The sequence below is a fragment of the Trachurus japonicus genome, chromosome 14 (genome assembly GCF_045865225.1).
Source record: "Trachurus japonicus isolate A0001 chromosome 14, Traja_1.0".
Classification (NCBI taxonomy): Eukaryota; Metazoa; Chordata; class Actinopteri; order Carangiformes; family Carangidae; genus Trachurus; species Trachurus japonicus.
The window spans coordinates 10,584,383-10,603,002 of NC_140920.1; the positions used below are offsets into that span (position 1 = coordinate 10,584,383).

The window sequence follows — 18,620 nt, forward strand, 5'->3', positions numbered from 1 at the left end:
AAGCTTTATTTTTCCATTGAAAACTACTTCACTACAAGAATACAGCTCTGGTTAAGTCAACTATCAGTGAAATGAATTATTAATACTTTACTCTCTTTTTAAGAGTGAAAAATGTCTGCACATTAAACATGAACTCCTTTTACTGATTGACTGCTGTTGGAAATATTCCACATGAAATATGGTTTGGTTTGCCATAATCTACATTAGCCAGACATGCCCCAGCTGTGGGTGTGACAGGTCTTCCGACGCCCACACTTTCACAGAAACATGCCATTCAGTTTCATTGCAGTACATTACATTAATTTCATCCTTAACTTTCATGCTATTTAGGTGTTTGTGTACATAAGAATAAACTTAGTTCTCTGCTTTATTTCAGCATCTTTTTTAAACATTATCTCTTCTCCATTACTGCTGTTTTTGATCTGCTTGTTCGTGACAGGAAACCACTTCAGACGTCAAAAATACCAGCAGTATTTGTGGTGCCAGTGTCATCACTTTTAAAGCTGCCGTACCCCTGTTACCATGTGAGGAAATACCTGAAAATCTGAATTTACAGTATTTGGTTTCCAACCTTGACAGTTTAACGTTCAACATATTCTCTCCCCTAAATAATAACGGTAGATCTTTTTATTCTTACTAGCCTGAATCGTGAAACAAGGAGCCAGCCGTGACAAAACCAGTATAAATCAACGTTATCTCATCATCTCCTTGAGAACAAGTATGACAAGGACTAAAAACAGTGACAACATGAGAACTGACCAAACTGAGGACATTTATCCACCCGGTTGCGGTCAGAAATTCTACTGAAGCATTAAGAGCTTTACTGATCGATTTCTTACAAATGAAGGGATAAAAAGCAATAAAAACATTTTTATGGATCAGTCGATTCACTTTGCTCTCCATGGTAATTATTACAGACAGTAGTATTTAACCACAATGCGACCGACTTATATCAATTATTCAAAGTTTATTTCATTTGCCACAAAATCCTGTGAGTGCAATGACATGACACCATTTCAGAATCTGTCCTTCAACAGAGCTCATAACAACATCTGAATAATGTTTGAATGTTAAATCTTTTAAAGTAAATGAGATGATTGGCTTTTTTTATATATATATATCAATTATTATTTCTTCAATGGCTTTTTAAGTTATGTGATCATACTGTCGACAATAAAATACAAAATGTCACATCACATCTGATAGGCAACTTCAGTCATGATACCATACGAGACAAGCGCTTGGCTTGTGATCACAACAGATGAACCAGTTGATGAGCTTAATGATACCAGTTATCATGGATCACTGAGGTCAGGCACGCGAAGCTACTTTCTCAAACAGTCCCCTGTACATGTGACAAATAATTCATTTGTTACAAAAAATGTGTGACTGCGTGGTTTTTAAGTGTTTCTAAAAACATTCTGTTGTTGTGGAGAAATGAGCTCTACTGTAGTTTTTGTTTCTTTCTGAAGCTTGGTGAGGAACACATTTCCAAAACAGTATAAACAACAACAAAGTAGGCCCAGAAATGCCTAGTGTATTGTTAATAGATGCTCAGTCACAGTGAATTTCAATGTTTTTCGATTTAGCAGCTAGTTTGAACCAGTACATCGATCAATATGTAGATTCAGTCTTTATCCTTTTTGGTCAAAAACATTCCACAACCCATTCGTTGTGGTGCAAAGTGTGCAAAATCATCAATAAATCATGTAAACAACAACAGAGAGGGATTCTCCTGTGAATCATGGGTCTCATTCAAGTTCGGTCACAGAAGACCATGGCAACGCCGACAGCAGAGTCTGCGTTCTGTCCGTACGCCACCGGCTGAGGAAACGCCTTCTCCACTTCCTGCCTCAGAACCTCATTGCGAGCGAGCGCGCTCCCGCTGCCCACAATCCTGCTGACCCCGGCCTGCTGCAGATGCTCGGCCGGCATCATGGACGTGATGTTGTCCAGGATTCCTCGACACAGCGCCCTGGTCACGTGACCCAGAGACAGACTGGAGGGGGAGATGTTGGTCACCTGACCGAGGCAGAGAGGGTCGTGTCTCTCTCCCAGGATGGTGGGAGTCACGCTCAGCTCACTGGTTTCCTGGTTCAGGGCGCAGCCAATCAGCTTCTCGTATAAGCACGAATCACTCAGCTCAGCATCTGTGAGGGAGAGGGAGGGGCAGGAGAACAAGTAATTATCTATAATGATTTGGGCTGGGCATCGTCAGTGGTTTCCTGAATCGATTCAATTCCGATTCACATGGTCCCGATTCTTTTCGATTCTCGATTTGATTCGATTAAATATCGATATCCATTCAATGAGGGGTATTTTATGTTCCCAGAGTTTCTGTTTTGTAAGTCAGCCAATATTTTTATCACACAATCATGTGTGGACACCAAATTCTTCAAAAGAGGCTGCTGGTTTAAATCATGAGTCTGATCCAACACTGAGATGTAGCTTCTCGCTAGTCGCTCAAGATTAGCGTGGGAAATAATTGGAACTTCCCACCCATATCAAACAGGAAAACTCGAAAAGATCGATTCACGGAATTTTGAACTGATATCCCATTTTTTAATAGAAAATCGATATTAATTGATGGGTCGATTCTTTGGACACACCCCTAATAATGATCTATAATATTAGATATCACCATGATAATCAATTGCTTAACTTACAATGTCTGTCTGCCTGTGGTCATTCTTTTTTCACTTTGCTCACTGTGGTCTGGATTTACCTGCTCAGTGTTCAAATGTAATGATCTTGCTCCAAAATATTCATCAAGCTCAGTTTCTAAATTCACCTGAGGTGTGAAACTGGTCTCACAGTTACAGTATTTATAGCTTTGACAAGAGCCTCCAGGAGGAGCGTCATCATCATCATCTACCTGTGCACTCATCAGTCTGGTGTGTATCTGAAGCCGACTGATTCAGTGTCTGAATGGTGCCCTCATGAATGAATTACATTTCACTTGCTGAATCACCAAATTACATTTGTAGATGAAATAAGAGTCTATTCTAGCAGCTCTGTTAAGGCTCTCTTTGGCAAACTGGTGCTTTGGGCCCAATGCTAACGTCACCACTCTGACATGCTCACAACAAAACATTAATGTTGTCAGTTGGAAATATCTCATTCGAGTCAGTTAGCGTGCTTGTAATTGCTCAACACAAATGAAAACAACACAATGCGAAAAGTTAAGGGCAACAAATCCATTATTGAAATGTTATCAAAACATTTCACTCAAATCCACAAGTCGAACTCAGGCTGCGTTTACTCTACGATGAGCAGCCGATGGAGATTTCAGACGCTTAGTAATCAGCGTAATTGCCAACAGCTGTTGAAGTGCACAACAGTAATTCGTGCTCGTGCATCTATGACATGCAAAGCATCGCACTGCGGTATTGTTAGCAGGAAGTATTGTACCTGCCATGGATACTGCTTTTTTTTTTTTGTTCCACTGTGGACTCTCTGAGGACACAACATGGTGGGTACATTTACACACTCACAACCAAGAAACTCAGATAAAATGTGTAGCAAATGTAGTACACAACAGTGTTTCATTTTGGATAATCTGTCAAATATTGTATCGAGATACAACAGCTTTGAAATTTGAATTTACTCTATGTTCTCTGTTGTGTAAAATTAACATTTTCAACTTTTGTGTCTGTGTTGATTTTAACTATATCTGATTTTAAAGGTGTACAGAAAAGAAAATGGAATTTAAGCCCACTCTGGGTCATAAAATTAGTGTAATAACTCATCTATCAGACGATGTAGGCCAAACTTTGTGCAAAATTCTATTTTTGAGTAAATCCGGGATGAAAGTGTGTATTTTTTTTTTCGCATTGGATAATGCAGGCGCACGGATTATACGTCAGCCTGTACACGATTCATCAGCCACTGATATTGGATCCGTAATCCGTCATTCAAACGTCTGAGACACGCACACACACGGAGCTCGGGCTCGCCCCAAGCTTTGAATATCCCGCCCGCTCGATAACGACCAATCAAATTTGTTTTCCTTACTCGGGTAAACTCGTGCGGCAACTCGTGACAACTCGGCGCGACAAACAGGACAAACGGCCATTTCTGTACACCTTTAAATATATCTTTACAATACAATAACATGTGCAAAAAGTGAAGGGGTCTGAATACTTTCTGAAGCCGTTATATGTCAGTGAGTGGATCAAAGCGTTGGACTGACCAACGCTGCCATTAACCAACAGTAGAAAAGACTGAGCTTGAGAAAAATGTAGTTTTTCTACAGCTGTAAATGAGTGATATGTTTATATCTTACATAAATATCAATAATATTCAGTTTCTTTTGTTGTTAGATGGTAAATAAAAATTCGTACTGAGCTCTTTCATCCAGCCGGTGAGCATCTCCACAAAAGTGGCCAAAACATTCCCTCCATTGAGCGACGCCGCCACCGCCAGGTAGGAGGAGTCAAAGTAGGGGAAGTAGGAGATGGAGGAGTGAGGACGAGGAGAATCTGGAGGTTTGAAATCAGCCGGCATGGCGAAGGTCAGCTGGGCCGAAGTGCTGATGTTAAGAACTGGGAGTGCAGGAGACAGACAGAGAGTCCATTTCAACCACATTACAAACACTTCAGACCATTAACTAGAATGAACTATGAAGGCATAATGCATTTAATGTGAGAGAGATGACCGGACTGGACTTCCTGCTTCACCTGCGTCTGTCCGTGCACTCATGCAGGAATAGACAGAGCACTGGAAATCCCCGAGGGCGGCTCCTACAGGGGTGCCAGCGGGAATACCATGCCAGTCGGAGCACGTCTTTCCCGCCAATCCGCCAGAATGCACGCACTGAGGTAGCAGGGTCAACGGGAAGCCGGCACCCTTCAGACTGGAGCAGACACACACACAGACAGAGTGGCTTGTTATGTAGGTTACATATTACTCTGACACTATATGGTTATGATGATGTATGTTTTTCATGCAATTATCACTTCACTGATGGATTTTTTTTATTATTATTATTTTAAGGCCATTTTTTGCCTTTAATGGAGAGTCACAGGGGAGAGAGAGAGGAAATGCTAAGAGAGAGCTTCTTGACCCTTTTATGATTTTAATGGATGGTCACAGTGGGGGGAAACAGGAAATGGGGATTGACACACTGCAAATGGTTACACTACTTATTGGGAGCCCAACTAGTGACTGAGTGCTAAGGGGACCAGAGAAATCCCCACAACCCCAAATCCCCCACCCACCCAAGCAGCTGCACAGATCTATCTCATGAATAAAATGCTCTGGCTGGCTGCTGGAGCTTGAAACTGAAGTATAACTAAAACAGGAAGTGCAACGATTTACATACATGTCTTTATTCCACTGGTTGGTGGAAGTGCTGAAAAACCCCCAGCTGGCTGCGTTCTGAGGCGTCATCACACACCCGTCCAAGCCACACAGCATGGACACCACGTAGTCCTGGATGGTACCCGCTGCTGTGAAGTCCTCCAGGAACTCAGGCCTGCAGCGATAACCACGCAGCTTCACATTATTTACTTTGACATCACAAATGAATGAATGGATTTTATTTAGAGCGTGTCTAAAAATGAAAAAATAAATAAATACAAAGCAAAAAATAAAAATACAAGTATCATCAAATCATAATATGCACAAGTTCGAAAAAGGAGTAGGAAGAAGTATGCACTTTTAAAAAAAAGTCTAACCTTTCTACTCATTATGGTTTCTATATATATATTTATAGATATACAGTATACATATATACTGTATATCTACTACATAAATATCCATATCAATATACATATACTACATACATATCCATATCAATATACATAAATGACATAAATATCCATATATATACTACATAAATATCCATATCAACGTATGATATCCCTTTTTAGCACTATAGTTTTATCCCTCATCTTCCATATACCTATTTAGAAATATTTTTTTATACCTCTTACAAATTAATACAAATGAACTGAGCTGGGTAACACTTTATAATAAGTACACACTATTAAGCATTAGTTAAGCATTAAATACTGAATTCATCGTTTATAACACATGAATACTCATTAGTATGTAGTTTATAAACACAGTTAAAATGTTTTACTCATCATTGATAAGCACTACCTGTATTTATAAACTACATATTAATGAGTATTCATGCGTTATAAATGGAGAATTCAGTATTTATTAATGCTTAACTAATGCTTAATAGTGTATACTCGTTATAAAGTGTTACCTTGAGCTGTTACGTGGAGCGTTTTTTTTTTTTTAGTGTGTGTGCTGACCTGTTCTTTATGTACCAGAGGATTGTTGCACAGCCAAACCCCGTGGCTACACTCAGATGTGAGTCTGGTTTAGGTAGAGACGACAGGAAGTCGCTGCTGCAGCGTCCATCCTGCCAGGTGATCAGCTGACTGGTGTCTCTGGCTGTGAAGAAGTCTCTGTTGGACCAATCACAACCTGTGAGGGGAGAGACCCAGAAAGGGAAAGACATTAACTTCAGTGTTTTCTCCAACATAGAATAAATAATGACTGACTTACTGGTTTTGGTTTTAGTTTCAGTTTTGTTCAGAGCTCTACATCTGTTTAAAAAGATTTTGTGTGCAGCCAGCAGAGGGCAACATGATGATGAAATCTGAAATCTGATTTCCTCAAGTCTACTTAGAAGCTCATTAAAAGTATTAGAGTACTGCTAATTATACATGATTGAATGATTCAGCAGGATTGTACAAAGAAGGCTAATGAACATTTACTGGTGAATGTTTTTCTGAAGTGTGCAATCTGGTTAAACACCATAAGAGCTGTTATCCCATCATGAGACTGATGATCAGCGTCTGAAAACACAGACAGGATAGTCCACTTTTACGCAAAATCAGTTTTGTGTTATTATTTGTGCAATCACATTACACATAAGTGAATGTAACATATGATTACACAAATAATAACACAAAACTGATTTTGCGTCAACTTTCCTGCACAAAATGTTTAACGTTGAATTATTCACGATGTATAACATACTATTATGTGGAATTGAATCCCTATTATGTGTGTGTGTGGGTATACGAACACACATCCACGTATGACCAGACTGACTGATGACTGACATTTACACCTAATGACTTTGCATGCACATTATATCTTTACTGAACATTTCACGTGTTGTTATGTTGTTAGTTTCATGCCATGTCACACTCATTGATCAGTAAAATCATTTATTATTCAAATTCTCTAATGGTCTTCAAACAAAACTAACTCTATGCCTATGAATCAGCATGAATTATTCAATCCTTTGTGTAAGCCTCACAGATGGGAGTGTGACGTAGTAGGAGTCTTGCTGTGGGCTCCTGGAGTTGATCATTAGATCCTCATTAGAGCCTCCAAAGCATGCAGATTGTGCATATGCAGGTGTCACAACATTTTGAAACCAGGAACATTAGGTTATCATGTGAAAAACACTCTGGGTGCACACTGAAGGTTTCTGAACTGGGGTCATTGAGTTATCCAGATGTGCACATATTAGGCTGTGATAGGAATTATTAACGTTGTGCACATTTTACCCATATTTTAAAGCCCAGTGGCAGCAGCTCCACATGCTCAGGTGACAATTCATCTATCAGGATCCACACCTTGCTTTTTATTCCTCTGACCTTTTCAATCAGTGTCTTTACTTCTCAAACTGCTCGTGTTACAGAGGAGTTGCTTCCTATTACACAACCTGCCACACGCTGTTGTGAATTGCCACAGAGGGCGCCTACATGTACCAGGACTACATGTTTTTACCGCTTTCTGCTTTCCAAAACAAAACCCCGTGCATCTGTCCGGACAGCCCGATGCTGCAGACATGCTGCAGTTTGTCTCTGGGCAGAAGGCCGATGCACCGATTCAAGGTGTCTATGATCCGACCTGTGTCCTGTTCTTTCGCCTGTGTGGAAAATAAGATGTAGCCAGGTTACACACAGGGGGCACACACATAGGAGATATACCTGAGCTGCAGATTTGTAGTTGTTTGGTACGTGAACGCACCCACCTTTATGCCGCTATTGTCGATTATATCGGCCGTAGTAGGCAAAGTGTGACTCTCAGCGACGGACCTGGAGCCAGTTGCTAATAAAACTGCTTTTACTGAGGTGGTGCCCACATCTACACCCAGGATATAGGTCGACATGACAGCGGAAGGCACTGTGTGTTTCTCCACGGTCCTGTCGATTGTACGGCATCACCATGGGGGCAAAGTCAACACAGTTGCCTTCAATTAAAATGGGAAATTAGAAATTTCCACTTTAGTTAGGTATAGTTATTTTTCAGCTAATTACTATTTACTGCTAACATGTTTTGGGGGATTAATACAGAAAAAATGAGCAGTAAATAAACTTCACAATAGTTTTGCATGCAAGTGACTTGGGGGGACAAGTGCTAGTTGAACAATTTATTAGGCTGCAATTTCCGTTTAATTTTTACTTCTTAAATTAAAATATTAAAATAAAAAATGGTATATAAATGTTCTTATCGGTTCTTATCCATGCTTCAGCCAAAGCTTCAGTATGTCACAGAAATTTGGAAAAATAAGAGTCATACCTGGGCACTATATACATTTCACTATGGTTAACTATTTATAAACTAAGTTATAAAAGCAATGTATACTAAACACTGAAATTGGCCAAATGTATATTTTGTTTTTTTATGTTGTTTAACAGTTATAAGACATTTACCTACCATTAAGTTATTATTTCCTACTCTTTTACGTGACGCGAAGGCACCACGCAGTCGCATCCACCTTCTTCCCATGATGCACTGCGGAGTAGCATGGCTGACTCTGGTCTACTAGGAGTGTCGATGAGACGAGGATGAATGTGCCGTTTCCGTGCCACACCAGCTGACCTTCCTTCACAAACACAAACTTGCTCGAGTGTGCAAAGTGTTTCTTACAGATTATGATATTGTGATCGAGTCGTGAGGAGCCGACGAGTCTGCGTTTATCTCCGGTGAGAAGCTGTCATCGGTTACCGTTAGAGAGCTAACTGTGTTAGCATATTAGCATCATCCGTACTGACAAGATTGTCCAGATATCGCAGGTTAATGTGCAGCTAAACTACCCAGGACCGGGCAGCGCTGGATTTAATGTAGTAATTTCGATGTGTTAAGTAGGGCTTTGTCGTGTTTTTGTCTCTTTGTGCTGTTGTGTCTGTCTTTATCATCGCTACAGGGCTTTAAATGTACGTAGCCAGGTTGCTTCATTGTAGTCAGTGGCTAATGTTAAGCTAAAATCGACCACTGCTGACTTAACAGCTTCCTGATTTGTCACTCACGTAATGAGTTAAATGCAGCGAGACCCCTGCTGTGTGACTTGTCCAGATTGTCCCCATCATAGCCGTGATTTTATTCTGTCTTAAACATTGGACGTACAGCAATCTGTCAGTCTGCCAGCAGCTGATGTAGCATGTCAGTCATGCTAACTTACATCAGAAAATACTCTAGTTGCATGCCACTAGTGCAATTATTAGCCTATAATTATAGTGCAATTATTAAAGTGTTATTGAAGTGTTAATTACATAATATACAAACACCCAATTACAAGTCTTATTCACTCAGAAGCACTCAGAGTATTCTGTACTGTAAATGTATAACCATTGTTATTCAGCTTGTTTAGTTTAGCAACATAATTAATAGGAAGTTAACTGTCTCTGTAACAATCTGCCACATTTTGATAATTAATAGGTTTTGTACTAAAGAATTGAGGTCACTGCTTACCATAGCTTTGAAAGGAATGTAAACCACAGCCATAGCTTTAATATGTATTGATGTGGAACAGCTTAAAAGGGTTAAAAATCACACGATGTTTGTAATTTGTACTGTGATCTGCATCTCTTTCTTTACAGCAGCAGCTTCCTGTGATAGCCAACCAGAGCCAACATGGCAGGAGTTGTAGCCAAGCGTGAGGGACCACAGTTCATCAGTGAAGTGGCCGTGAGGGGCAACGCCGCTGTGCTGGACTACTGCCGCACCTCTGTATCCGCACTCTCCGGAGCAACTGCTGGCATCCTGGGGCTGACGGGACTGTACGGCTTCATTTTTTACTTCCTCGCCTCATTTCTCCTCTCGCTGCTGCTCATTCTCAAGGCTGGACGGCGGTGGAACAAATGCTTCAAATCACGGCGGCTGCTCTTCACCGGAGGCCTTGTCGGAGGTCTTTTTACTTACGTCCTGTTCTGGACTTTCCTCTATGGAATGGTGCATGTGTACTAAAATGAGCTCCCACAAATCACTCTGAATTATTTCTGTCTAATCTAAAGTCGACTAATAAAATCGTCTGCCCTGCTGTTTGTAGATAAGCCATTAGTGATTTTTCTATTATGAACGGTTCATATATTAGAGGATGTGTCAATAAATGTGTCAACCATATGCAGACGAAGAGTAACAAGAGCCACAGTTATAATGTAGGTTGTAGTGTAACAATACTATGGTCAGGTTATGAAAAATGTGATTAATGATTTAAATAAATACCTCTGTACAAGTTGTTTGAATGCATTATTAATCAGTCGGGTAATGTCACTTGCTGGCATAACAACAAAATGACAGACACATTTGTTTCTTACAATAAAGGACATTCAATGAATAGAAACAGCAAGGGAGTCGTCGCACCTAAATGTCCATTCATTAACATTAAATTAATTCATTGATCAGACCGTACTTCACCAGTGACACCGTTTTCTGATGGCACATGACAAACAACTCACAGCAGCTGTAGATATGATTGTGTTGTAGCCATCACAGTCACAATCAGCACAGCCAACTCAACACAAAGCAGGAAACACATCAGCAGTGTTTAACAGTATGCTCAAATGCCTGTCGTAACACAAGTACAGTACACGATGCTTCCAGCTGAAATATGAACAAATAAGACCATTCATGTGTGCATTAAAAAAATTATTTGAATCTTCCTACATGTTCATTTCTCTCACGACCTAACACTGAATTTAGAAGGTATTTTGAAAACTGACTTTGAAGAATTCACTTTGTTTTTGTATTTTATATATTATTTTATTACATATATAATCTATATCAAGCATTTTTGCAGTAATTATTAAAACATAGTCCATAAAATGGCGCAAAAGCAAAACTAAGACCCATCAGGTATAACTCAAACTGGAAATTATGCTTAATTAGTCTGATCAAAAGCCAATAAAAACTTGAATGTTTTACAGATCATTCAGAAAGTCTTTTAGCCCTGTCATGTTTTGTTATGTTGCATCCATCATATGTTATAATAAAATATAGACCCAATATGCCACAATGAAAACATTTTTTTCAAGAGCAAGAACGGCTGCAACATTAGTGACAGGATCTGAAAACTTTCTGGATGGACTGCATGATGTGAAACTGATACAGTAATATGAATTATTTGCATTTGTAGAGCAGTAACTGATATATACAGCATTTGGCAATTCACTAAAAGTCTTAGTCTTGAATAATTTTAAGTTACCCTGCTAAGTGCATCAGCATTATCACAGTACTTTTGTATATCATTCTTTATGGACCTGTTTATATAATCTCCCACATTCCACCTTTGGTTCCTGACCCAGCTACCTCAAAACCTCCCTCCTGTGAATCTCCAAACGTCAGTGTCTTGGCCCACAGTGCAGAACATTGACCTTTCCCTGGACCAACACAGTTTCAGTCAAGGCAAGCATCACTCAGGCTAGTGGAATGCCAGCAGTCGTGCCAGTGGGTGAGAAGTGGACATCAGTCCGACTTTTGCTTCCACCACCTGCAACATAACCGAGACCACTGCGGGTGATTTGTCTTGTTTTTGTCTGCAAACTTAACTGTGTGGAGCGAAAGTGATATGATGCTTTGGCTCTGCACCTTGAGAAGGGATAATGGCCGAGTATCTTTGTCCTGTGTTGCGTGGAATGGTGGGACCCCGTCTCTCCACGGTCGACTCGCCCTCTGCTGTGGGAGACTCCTCGGCAGTTTCGGCATCCTCTGGCTTTTTGATGGAGTTGCCGGCCCCTTTCTCTGCAGCTGATTTCCTGGATCTCTTTTCCCGGTGTCCTGCCTTTCCGTCCTTAGTTTTGGTCCGTTCCTTCCTGTTCCACACAATCGGAGAGAGATGCAACAACAGATGTAACGATCCGGTTTTAGAAAATGATGATCAAGTGTGTAAATAACGATAGGCATACTTAAAGTTGATGATTTCAAACTTCTTATCTCGGTAGAAGGAGCTTGTGTTCATCATGTACAGTAGTATCATATCACATACAAAGGCTCCCTGAAAGAAAAAAAACACATCTTTTTTTAAATTTTCGTCAGCTGAGTCACTTGATAGACACCCATAATCATCTCATGATGCAATTACATGACATTTTGTGCTCAGTTACACACCAATTATACATAACATGTCCGTAAATTACTCACAATTCCCAGAAGAGCAACACCGGAACCAATGGCAATTATTGTGGGAACAATATTGAATTTCCCAGCCTGCAAAACAATAACAACAGGCATTTACAGGAGGTCCATCACTGACATCACGTCCATTGAAAGAGAGGGTTCATATCACAGCCGTACCTGGCCATTGATCATTATGTCAAAGCGAATTCCATACACTTTATACAAAGTCCGATAGGTTTCACCATTTGGATCCTTGTAATACCTGGCATATCTGTGGGAGGGGGGGTGAAAATAAAACAGGCTCGACAAGCAGAGGAATAACAGATGTATCTCTAGTCCAGTGGCTGAGAGGACGTACCTGAAGTTGTAGCCTGATGTGACCGAGCTGTTCAAGTTCATGTCCAAACGGGTGAAGCTGTACTGTGGATTACACAGTGAAGCGTCTTTATCCAGGTCACAGTTCCACTCTATAAGAACACCAACAGACCCACCCTGATGGACAAAAACAGACAATTTGTTAATACTAGAAGTACTAATAATGATAGTAAACAGTAATGGTGCCATATAACTAACTACAATTCAGAGCTTTAGTCTTGCAACTTCACATAAGAACAGATATTTATCCTCTAATAATGATAGTGACACAAGGAAAGCCTATGGGTTGGTTTTAGTGTCTCTAAATAGTTTGATGATACTAATGATCAGCCTCATTAACACAGAGTTAATTTAGTACAGCAAGAGAAACAGCCCACAGAGGACTGTATTTGTGTATACAAGTCAGTTTAATTGCAGAAAGCTTGCACATGTCCAGTTTTAAAGGGCCCATATTATGCAAAATCCACTTTCTACTGGTTTTGTAGCGGTCCTATGTGTTCCTGTGGCCTTTCTATGATGCCTGGAGGTGAAAAACGTCTGTTCACTCCCTTAATTGATTGCTACACTTTTTTTCACTCCCTTAATTGATTGCTTTAGAGATCGTGTCTCCAAACGGGCGAATTGAAAGTGCTGTGAGACTTGACGTCATGAGGCACCGAACTCAAGTGACACTTTTCTGGAACAGCGACAGTCAAGAAATCAATGCCCGACCCCATCCCTATTCCCAATGTCAACATTGGCACATGTACATGTAGCGAAAACCACACCCTCTCCCTGTGACGGCTGTGGAGTGGACGTGGTTTACACATCTTATTTGCATTTCAAGATGCAGACACAGAAACGGCTCGTTCTCAGGGGAGCTCTGGAGAGACACTTTTAGATTGCTGAGATGTAGAGCTGCAGATTGATTTGGGGACAATACACTAGGAATACAATATGGTTGGACAACTTAGACCCATGTGAAATGGTTGAAAAACAGCATAATATGGGACCTTTAATATTTTGTTAAGGTGGTCAAATTAGTGGGGTTAACAGGTTCCACCACAATTGACACAATTCATGGCTCCTCCTTGATGCCCTTCATTGTTCAAAGGTCTCTCATCCCCACACATGTTTTTTTTAATCACTCTAGCTGATTGGGCATTGAGTCAGGTTGAGAGTGGGTGGAACTGCTGTGTTTTAAGAAATGCATTAAGTCAACTGTTATGGTAAGTAGTTTGACATTAAGCTGTTATCGCACTTCACTGGGTTTTGCAGAGCTTTCTTTCAGAATTAATGCACAGATATACTGCAGTTCTCATCAAGCGAGCTACATATGACATTTCACATGATAGTAACTAAGCATATCCATGACATCTACTGGTGAGAAAGATACTTGCGGTACAGCTCTGCTGCAACTCAAGTTGTTTCTCCTTCTTTGCCTTGTTTCTCTCCTTCCCTTGTGGTCTTTCTGTATATGTGTGTGTTTCCTGCTACGGACTCATCACCACACTCGTTGTTCACATCTGAATTGTATTGTACCGTGATGCAAGGAGACGTAGGCTACTTCTGTTGTGCTCTATGCTTTGTTATTTGGATGATTTGGCCCAAAACTACAGAAACAGATAAACTTTTCAGTGGAAACAGACCACACCTTCTTATGAAGCCAATCAGCTGTTGCTCTGGATTAATAAATGGATTTTCCACAATTCTTAATTTTTCACTAATGGGGCTCTATTATAAAATAACTGTGAGGAAGCAAGGAACTGAAGTCACTCCCACACACAGTCTGAACAGGCCCATTAGTAGCCTTCATACCTTAACAGCCATTTCCTGGAAGTCATTTTGAGTCCAGCTGACCAGATCTCCGAGGCGGAAGATAGGGCAGTACGGATTCTCCTCTTGGTCATACGAGCATTTCTTCAGGTAGTCAGGATCGTCAGAATTTTCAAGGACGTTAGACCTAAAAGGTTAAGACACCAACTGTCAGACTTTTGTTGTCTCATTTTCATTTTTTTTTTGTTTGTTTGCTCATCTTTTCAATCCTGAGACGCACATAAAAACGTTACATTTATCATGTTTTCACAAGTGGTGGCAGACACCGACTCACAATTCTGTGGCCCTGCCAAGTAACAGCTTCAGAAATCTCTCAACTTCTTATTTGGCTTTGACCTTTCAATCTTAGACACCATTTAAGGCCAAGCTCAGAAAGCCCTCACACTGTGACTCAACACACTCTGATGAACTGTAAGCCGAAATATGCAGATATCAAACCAAACCCAGACTAGAGTACAGTACAATCCCATGTGACACACTGTAAGACGTGTAGTGTTTCCAGCCATTTCATTAACAGGGATTTCTGTAACCTGTCAATCCACATTCAGCACAAGTATAACAAGATTAGTGAGGAAACATAAGAGAGATAACCATGTAATTTGAATTAGATCTTGACTGATGAATGAGACATGCCTCGTGGCATCTCCCTGCTGTCGAGCTGGACTTGAACAGAAAACAGCAGAGAGGGCAGCAGCAGAGCTCCCTGGGCTAGCCCCATCTGATCTGACACCTGTCCAGAGCAAGGCACCCGCTGTCAAGGACGTCTCAGATGACTGTTTCACTGTCTCACTGAGCGCAATGCACAGGCCCGGTATAAATAGAAGGCTCTCTTCACCCTAAAGCTATTTAAAGCAGCCATTGGAACATGTATATCCCTCAGCTCTTTTGCTGATCTGTCTTACAATACCTTGGATCCATCCGTATACTCACTTGGAGAATTCAAACTTTGGAAATCTGATGAAATTCTTGATGTAGATGGTGAAGTTTTCTGCTTCCCTCAGTAAGGGCTCTCTGGAAAACGAAAGAGGCAGACAGCCACGTGTAAGAGCTAACAGCGGAGCTGACAGGCTGTATTAGTAATAAATAGAACCTGTGAAATAACTCGGTCCCTGTGAGGGATCAGAGTGTGTGTGAATGTAATAGCACAAAATGGCTAATTTCCAAAGTTCTGCAGGAGGGGAGGGAGGGGAATCTCACGAGGGCTGCTTGCTGTATTCAACTGGACACCAGGCGTGAATCTCACAGGTCCCAGTACTGTTCACACACAAGCCGGTCTTGATCCCTGAGAAAGAGAGCAAAGACTGCAAAATAAGACATTATGTAACACTGTTGGTGTTTTGTGTGTCATGAGATGTGTAAATAGATGAGTTATCAAGAGTCTAGACCAGCAGATGAACATGTAAACCTATAACTGAGGTTTAAGGTCCTCACCATGTCCAGCTATCACAGACTCTCCTTCTGCGCAGTCATCGTCAGATCGACATCGTCCATTTGGCACCTTTAAACTCTGTGAGGTAGAATAAAAGCAGCTGGATATGAAAAAGCAATTCTCTGGACACTTTAATCTGTAACAGTGTAACCTACTGTAATTCAGATATTAGGATTGAAAAAAAAAAGCAATACATATGATCAATTAGATTCCTCTTTTTCCATGCACTCACCTCAGGACAGAACCCAAGTCTCTGATTGGGGGTTTGTATGTAATTTGTTACTATGAAGAACACCTGCTCACCCTACAAAATAAAATTAGGTCCAGAGAAAAAAGATTTACAAGCAAAAGGTTAAACAAATTACACTTCACACAAAGTTCAATATTGTTAAATCTGTTTCGTCAGATGCTGAGGCTAATGATATCTACCGAGGCAGATACTCAATAACCATGATCTGTTCTGACAGCGGCGTAATTGGGTGGGGCTGTGACATCAATACTGGTTGGGAATGCCTTTTTTGAAAATAAATAAAAGAGAAGGATGAGCGAGATAAACTGGGAGATGAGGCTCACGTTTGGTGGTATGACGTAGTCCTCAGCACTCCAGAGGTGAGGCCCTGCCTCAGAGCTGTTGGTCAGTGTAACACCTTTGAGCTTGGTGATGACGGAGGACTGGATGGCCTCTTCTTTCTCCTGGTACCCTTTCTTCATCACAAACACCCACCTGAGACATTCAGCGCAAATATTTTAAAGTCTTATGCTAAATAGATTAAACAGTATGTGAGTATTATTATGTTTTTATGCTTTATTATTCTTATATTTGTTTATATATAGCCTGTTTGTGACCATGGGGACTGGGTTGACAGAACACACACATACTGTAACTGTTGTTTAGTGTGTTCAACAACATGTGGCAGATGACAGGAGTAATGCTAATGTGTAAATGTATCCTTGGCTACATCACATAATATTTAGTGCATCCACACTGGTATTATACTGGACTATATGGAGCTATTTGTTCCACACACACAGGGCGTGACAGCAGCATCTAATGAGCAAAATGAAAAAATACCAATGGTCTCAGCTGTGACATGGAGATAATACATGTGCACATGCATGAGCAGTCCTGTCCTCCCCAACAGCAGCAGCAGTCCTACACAACCGAGGCCACAGTCCTAAATGTGTTTTTTTTACAAGCCGCCCCTGCAACAGCCACACTTGCAACCACTAAATTTGTCACTTCATCTTAACTTTCATGAAGAGGTGAGGTCGAACCAGTTGTTGGTATCAGCTCCCACCTCACTGCCCCAGTCACCTGCTCAGATTTCATCATTTCTCTCACATAGCTACATCAGTGTGACATCACACAAGAGCGCAGGGTGGCGGGGTAAGATAACCTGCACTGTCTCTCTACAGTAGTTTGAGACATTAAAACATTAAAAGCTCTTTACTGTTTGAAAACAGAAAAGCCCCTCAATGGTAGCCTACTTCCACTTTAACAACACAACCACAGCAACAAAAAAAACTCCGACATGCTCAACTATTTTTAACTTGTGAATCACTTTCTAAAAGGTTACTTTATGCCGTGTTCGCAAAACAGGACATGCAGTGCACCTCACCCTATTATGTATCCCAGCACGGCCAGCTGATACAGTCTGAATAATATTCCGATTTTCCTGTTTTCGGCGATGACATATTTCTCCGTCTTGTAGTTGAGGAGAGAAACGAAGAAGACCCCCCAGCCTGCCATTCCTCCCGCACGGTGAACCCGAGTGAGACAGCGGCTCCCAGGCTCCCAGCAGATATATAGCTACTACAGCTGGTTCACTTGTCATACCGGGCAAACCCACTGAGAGAGAGGGGCTGCAGCCCGCAGGACACCAACACAGCCCGCTTTAACACGATTAGAGGAAATGTCAAAATGTCCAGGTACAATGTTTAAGATGTCTTAGTGACATGTGTCACAATGTAATAACTGTTAGGCTACTATAATTGTTTTTGTTTGTTTGTTTTCTTTTCTTTCTATTATTACTATTTTACTTATTTTTCATGTAGGCTATTCATTTTATTTCCTAACCATTTTATTTTATTATTATTTATCTATCTGTTTGTTTGTCCTTATTATTTATACTACTTTGGATGGGGATAAGTTGTACTATGTTTGCATATTTGAAAACTTCAAAATAAAGTCAAAATGATCTGTTATTGATGTAACCTAAATTTCATTTTCTTTTCTTCAGCCTTATAAAACTTTGTTGTGCAACAGGTTTTTTTTATATAGGCATAGGCTATCACTTAATTCAATAACAACAACGATTTTATAGTAGCCTACTCTTAAACTATTTGCATTAAAATGACAACTAAAACATAAATTTATTGTATTTTATAGGGAAAACCCTCAGTGCGAACACATTCAAATGGAGTGGGTGGTTGAGGGGGGGGGGCATGCACATCAATCCTGTTGTATGTTGTGTAAATCATAGAGGTGTTAATGATGTAAATCACTAATGAAGAAGCAGACCATATTGTCCAATCTGTAGGAGCCTACTGACTGAATATTTGTCTACAACTGATGGCCAACTATATTGATTAATTGGTCCATCAATCCATCCATTATCTGATGCTCATT

The 18,620-nt window shown here is 40.6% G+C and overlaps 3 protein-coding genes across 6 annotated transcripts; 1 reads left to right on the top strand and 2 right to left on the bottom strand.

The window, feature by feature from the left end:
* Positions 1–872: 872 nt before the first annotated feature.
* Positions 873–8,205, bottom strand: shpk (sedoheptulokinase). The gene is made up of 7 exons (XM_085797414.1): positions 8,009–8,205; positions 7,762–7,903; positions 6,267–6,441; positions 5,324–5,476; positions 4,680–4,855; positions 4,344–4,544; positions 873–2,150 (listed from the first exon to the last, which is right to left on the bottom strand). Exons 1-7 carry the CDS (start codon positions 8,144–8,146, stop codon positions 1,756–1,758), a joined length of 1,380 nt encoding a protein of 459 aa, XP_085653540.1. The 5' UTR covers positions 8,147–8,205; the 3' UTR covers positions 873–1,755.
* A 566-nt stretch (positions 8,206–8,771) lies between these two features.
* emc6 (ER membrane protein complex subunit 6) lies at positions 8,772–10,240 on the top strand. 2 transcript variants are annotated; one of them, XM_085797418.1, is made up of 2 exons: positions 8,772–8,963; positions 9,858–10,240. In XM_085797418.1, the coding sequence occupies exon 2, from the start codon at positions 9,892–9,894 to the stop codon at positions 10,222–10,224; it is 333 nt and encodes a 110-aa protein (XP_085653544.1). In that variant the 5' UTR covers positions 8,772–8,963; positions 9,858–9,891; the 3' UTR covers positions 10,225–10,240. The 2 variants fall into 2 exon arrangements, with proteins under 2 accessions (XP_085653544.1, XP_085653545.1); XM_085797419.1 differs by having other exon boundaries at positions 9,861–10,240.
* Positions 10,241–11,416: 1,176 nt separating this feature from the next.
* On the bottom strand, positions 11,417–17,839 carry p2rx5 (purinergic receptor P2X, ligand-gated ion channel, 5). 3 transcript variants are annotated; one of them, XM_085797416.1, is made up of 13 exons: positions 17,611–17,839; positions 16,565–16,715; positions 16,224–16,295; positions 15,994–16,069; positions 15,760–15,844; positions 15,493–15,573; positions 14,545–14,689; positions 12,731–12,864; positions 12,550–12,643; positions 12,397–12,462; positions 12,162–12,250; positions 11,845–12,068; positions 11,417–11,746 (listed from the first exon to the last, which is right to left on the bottom strand). In XM_085797416.1, exons 1-13 carry the CDS (start codon positions 17,739–17,741, stop codon positions 11,673–11,675), a joined length of 1,422 nt encoding a protein of 473 aa, XP_085653542.1. In that variant the 5' UTR covers positions 17,742–17,839; the 3' UTR covers positions 11,417–11,672. The 3 variants fall into 3 exon arrangements, with proteins under 3 accessions (XP_085653542.1, XP_085653541.1, XP_085653543.1); XM_085797415.1 differs by having other exon boundaries at positions 12,550–12,864; positions 17,611–17,796; XM_085797417.1 differs by having other exon boundaries at positions 11,531–12,068.
* Between the last annotated feature and the right edge of the window lie 781 nt (positions 17,840–18,620).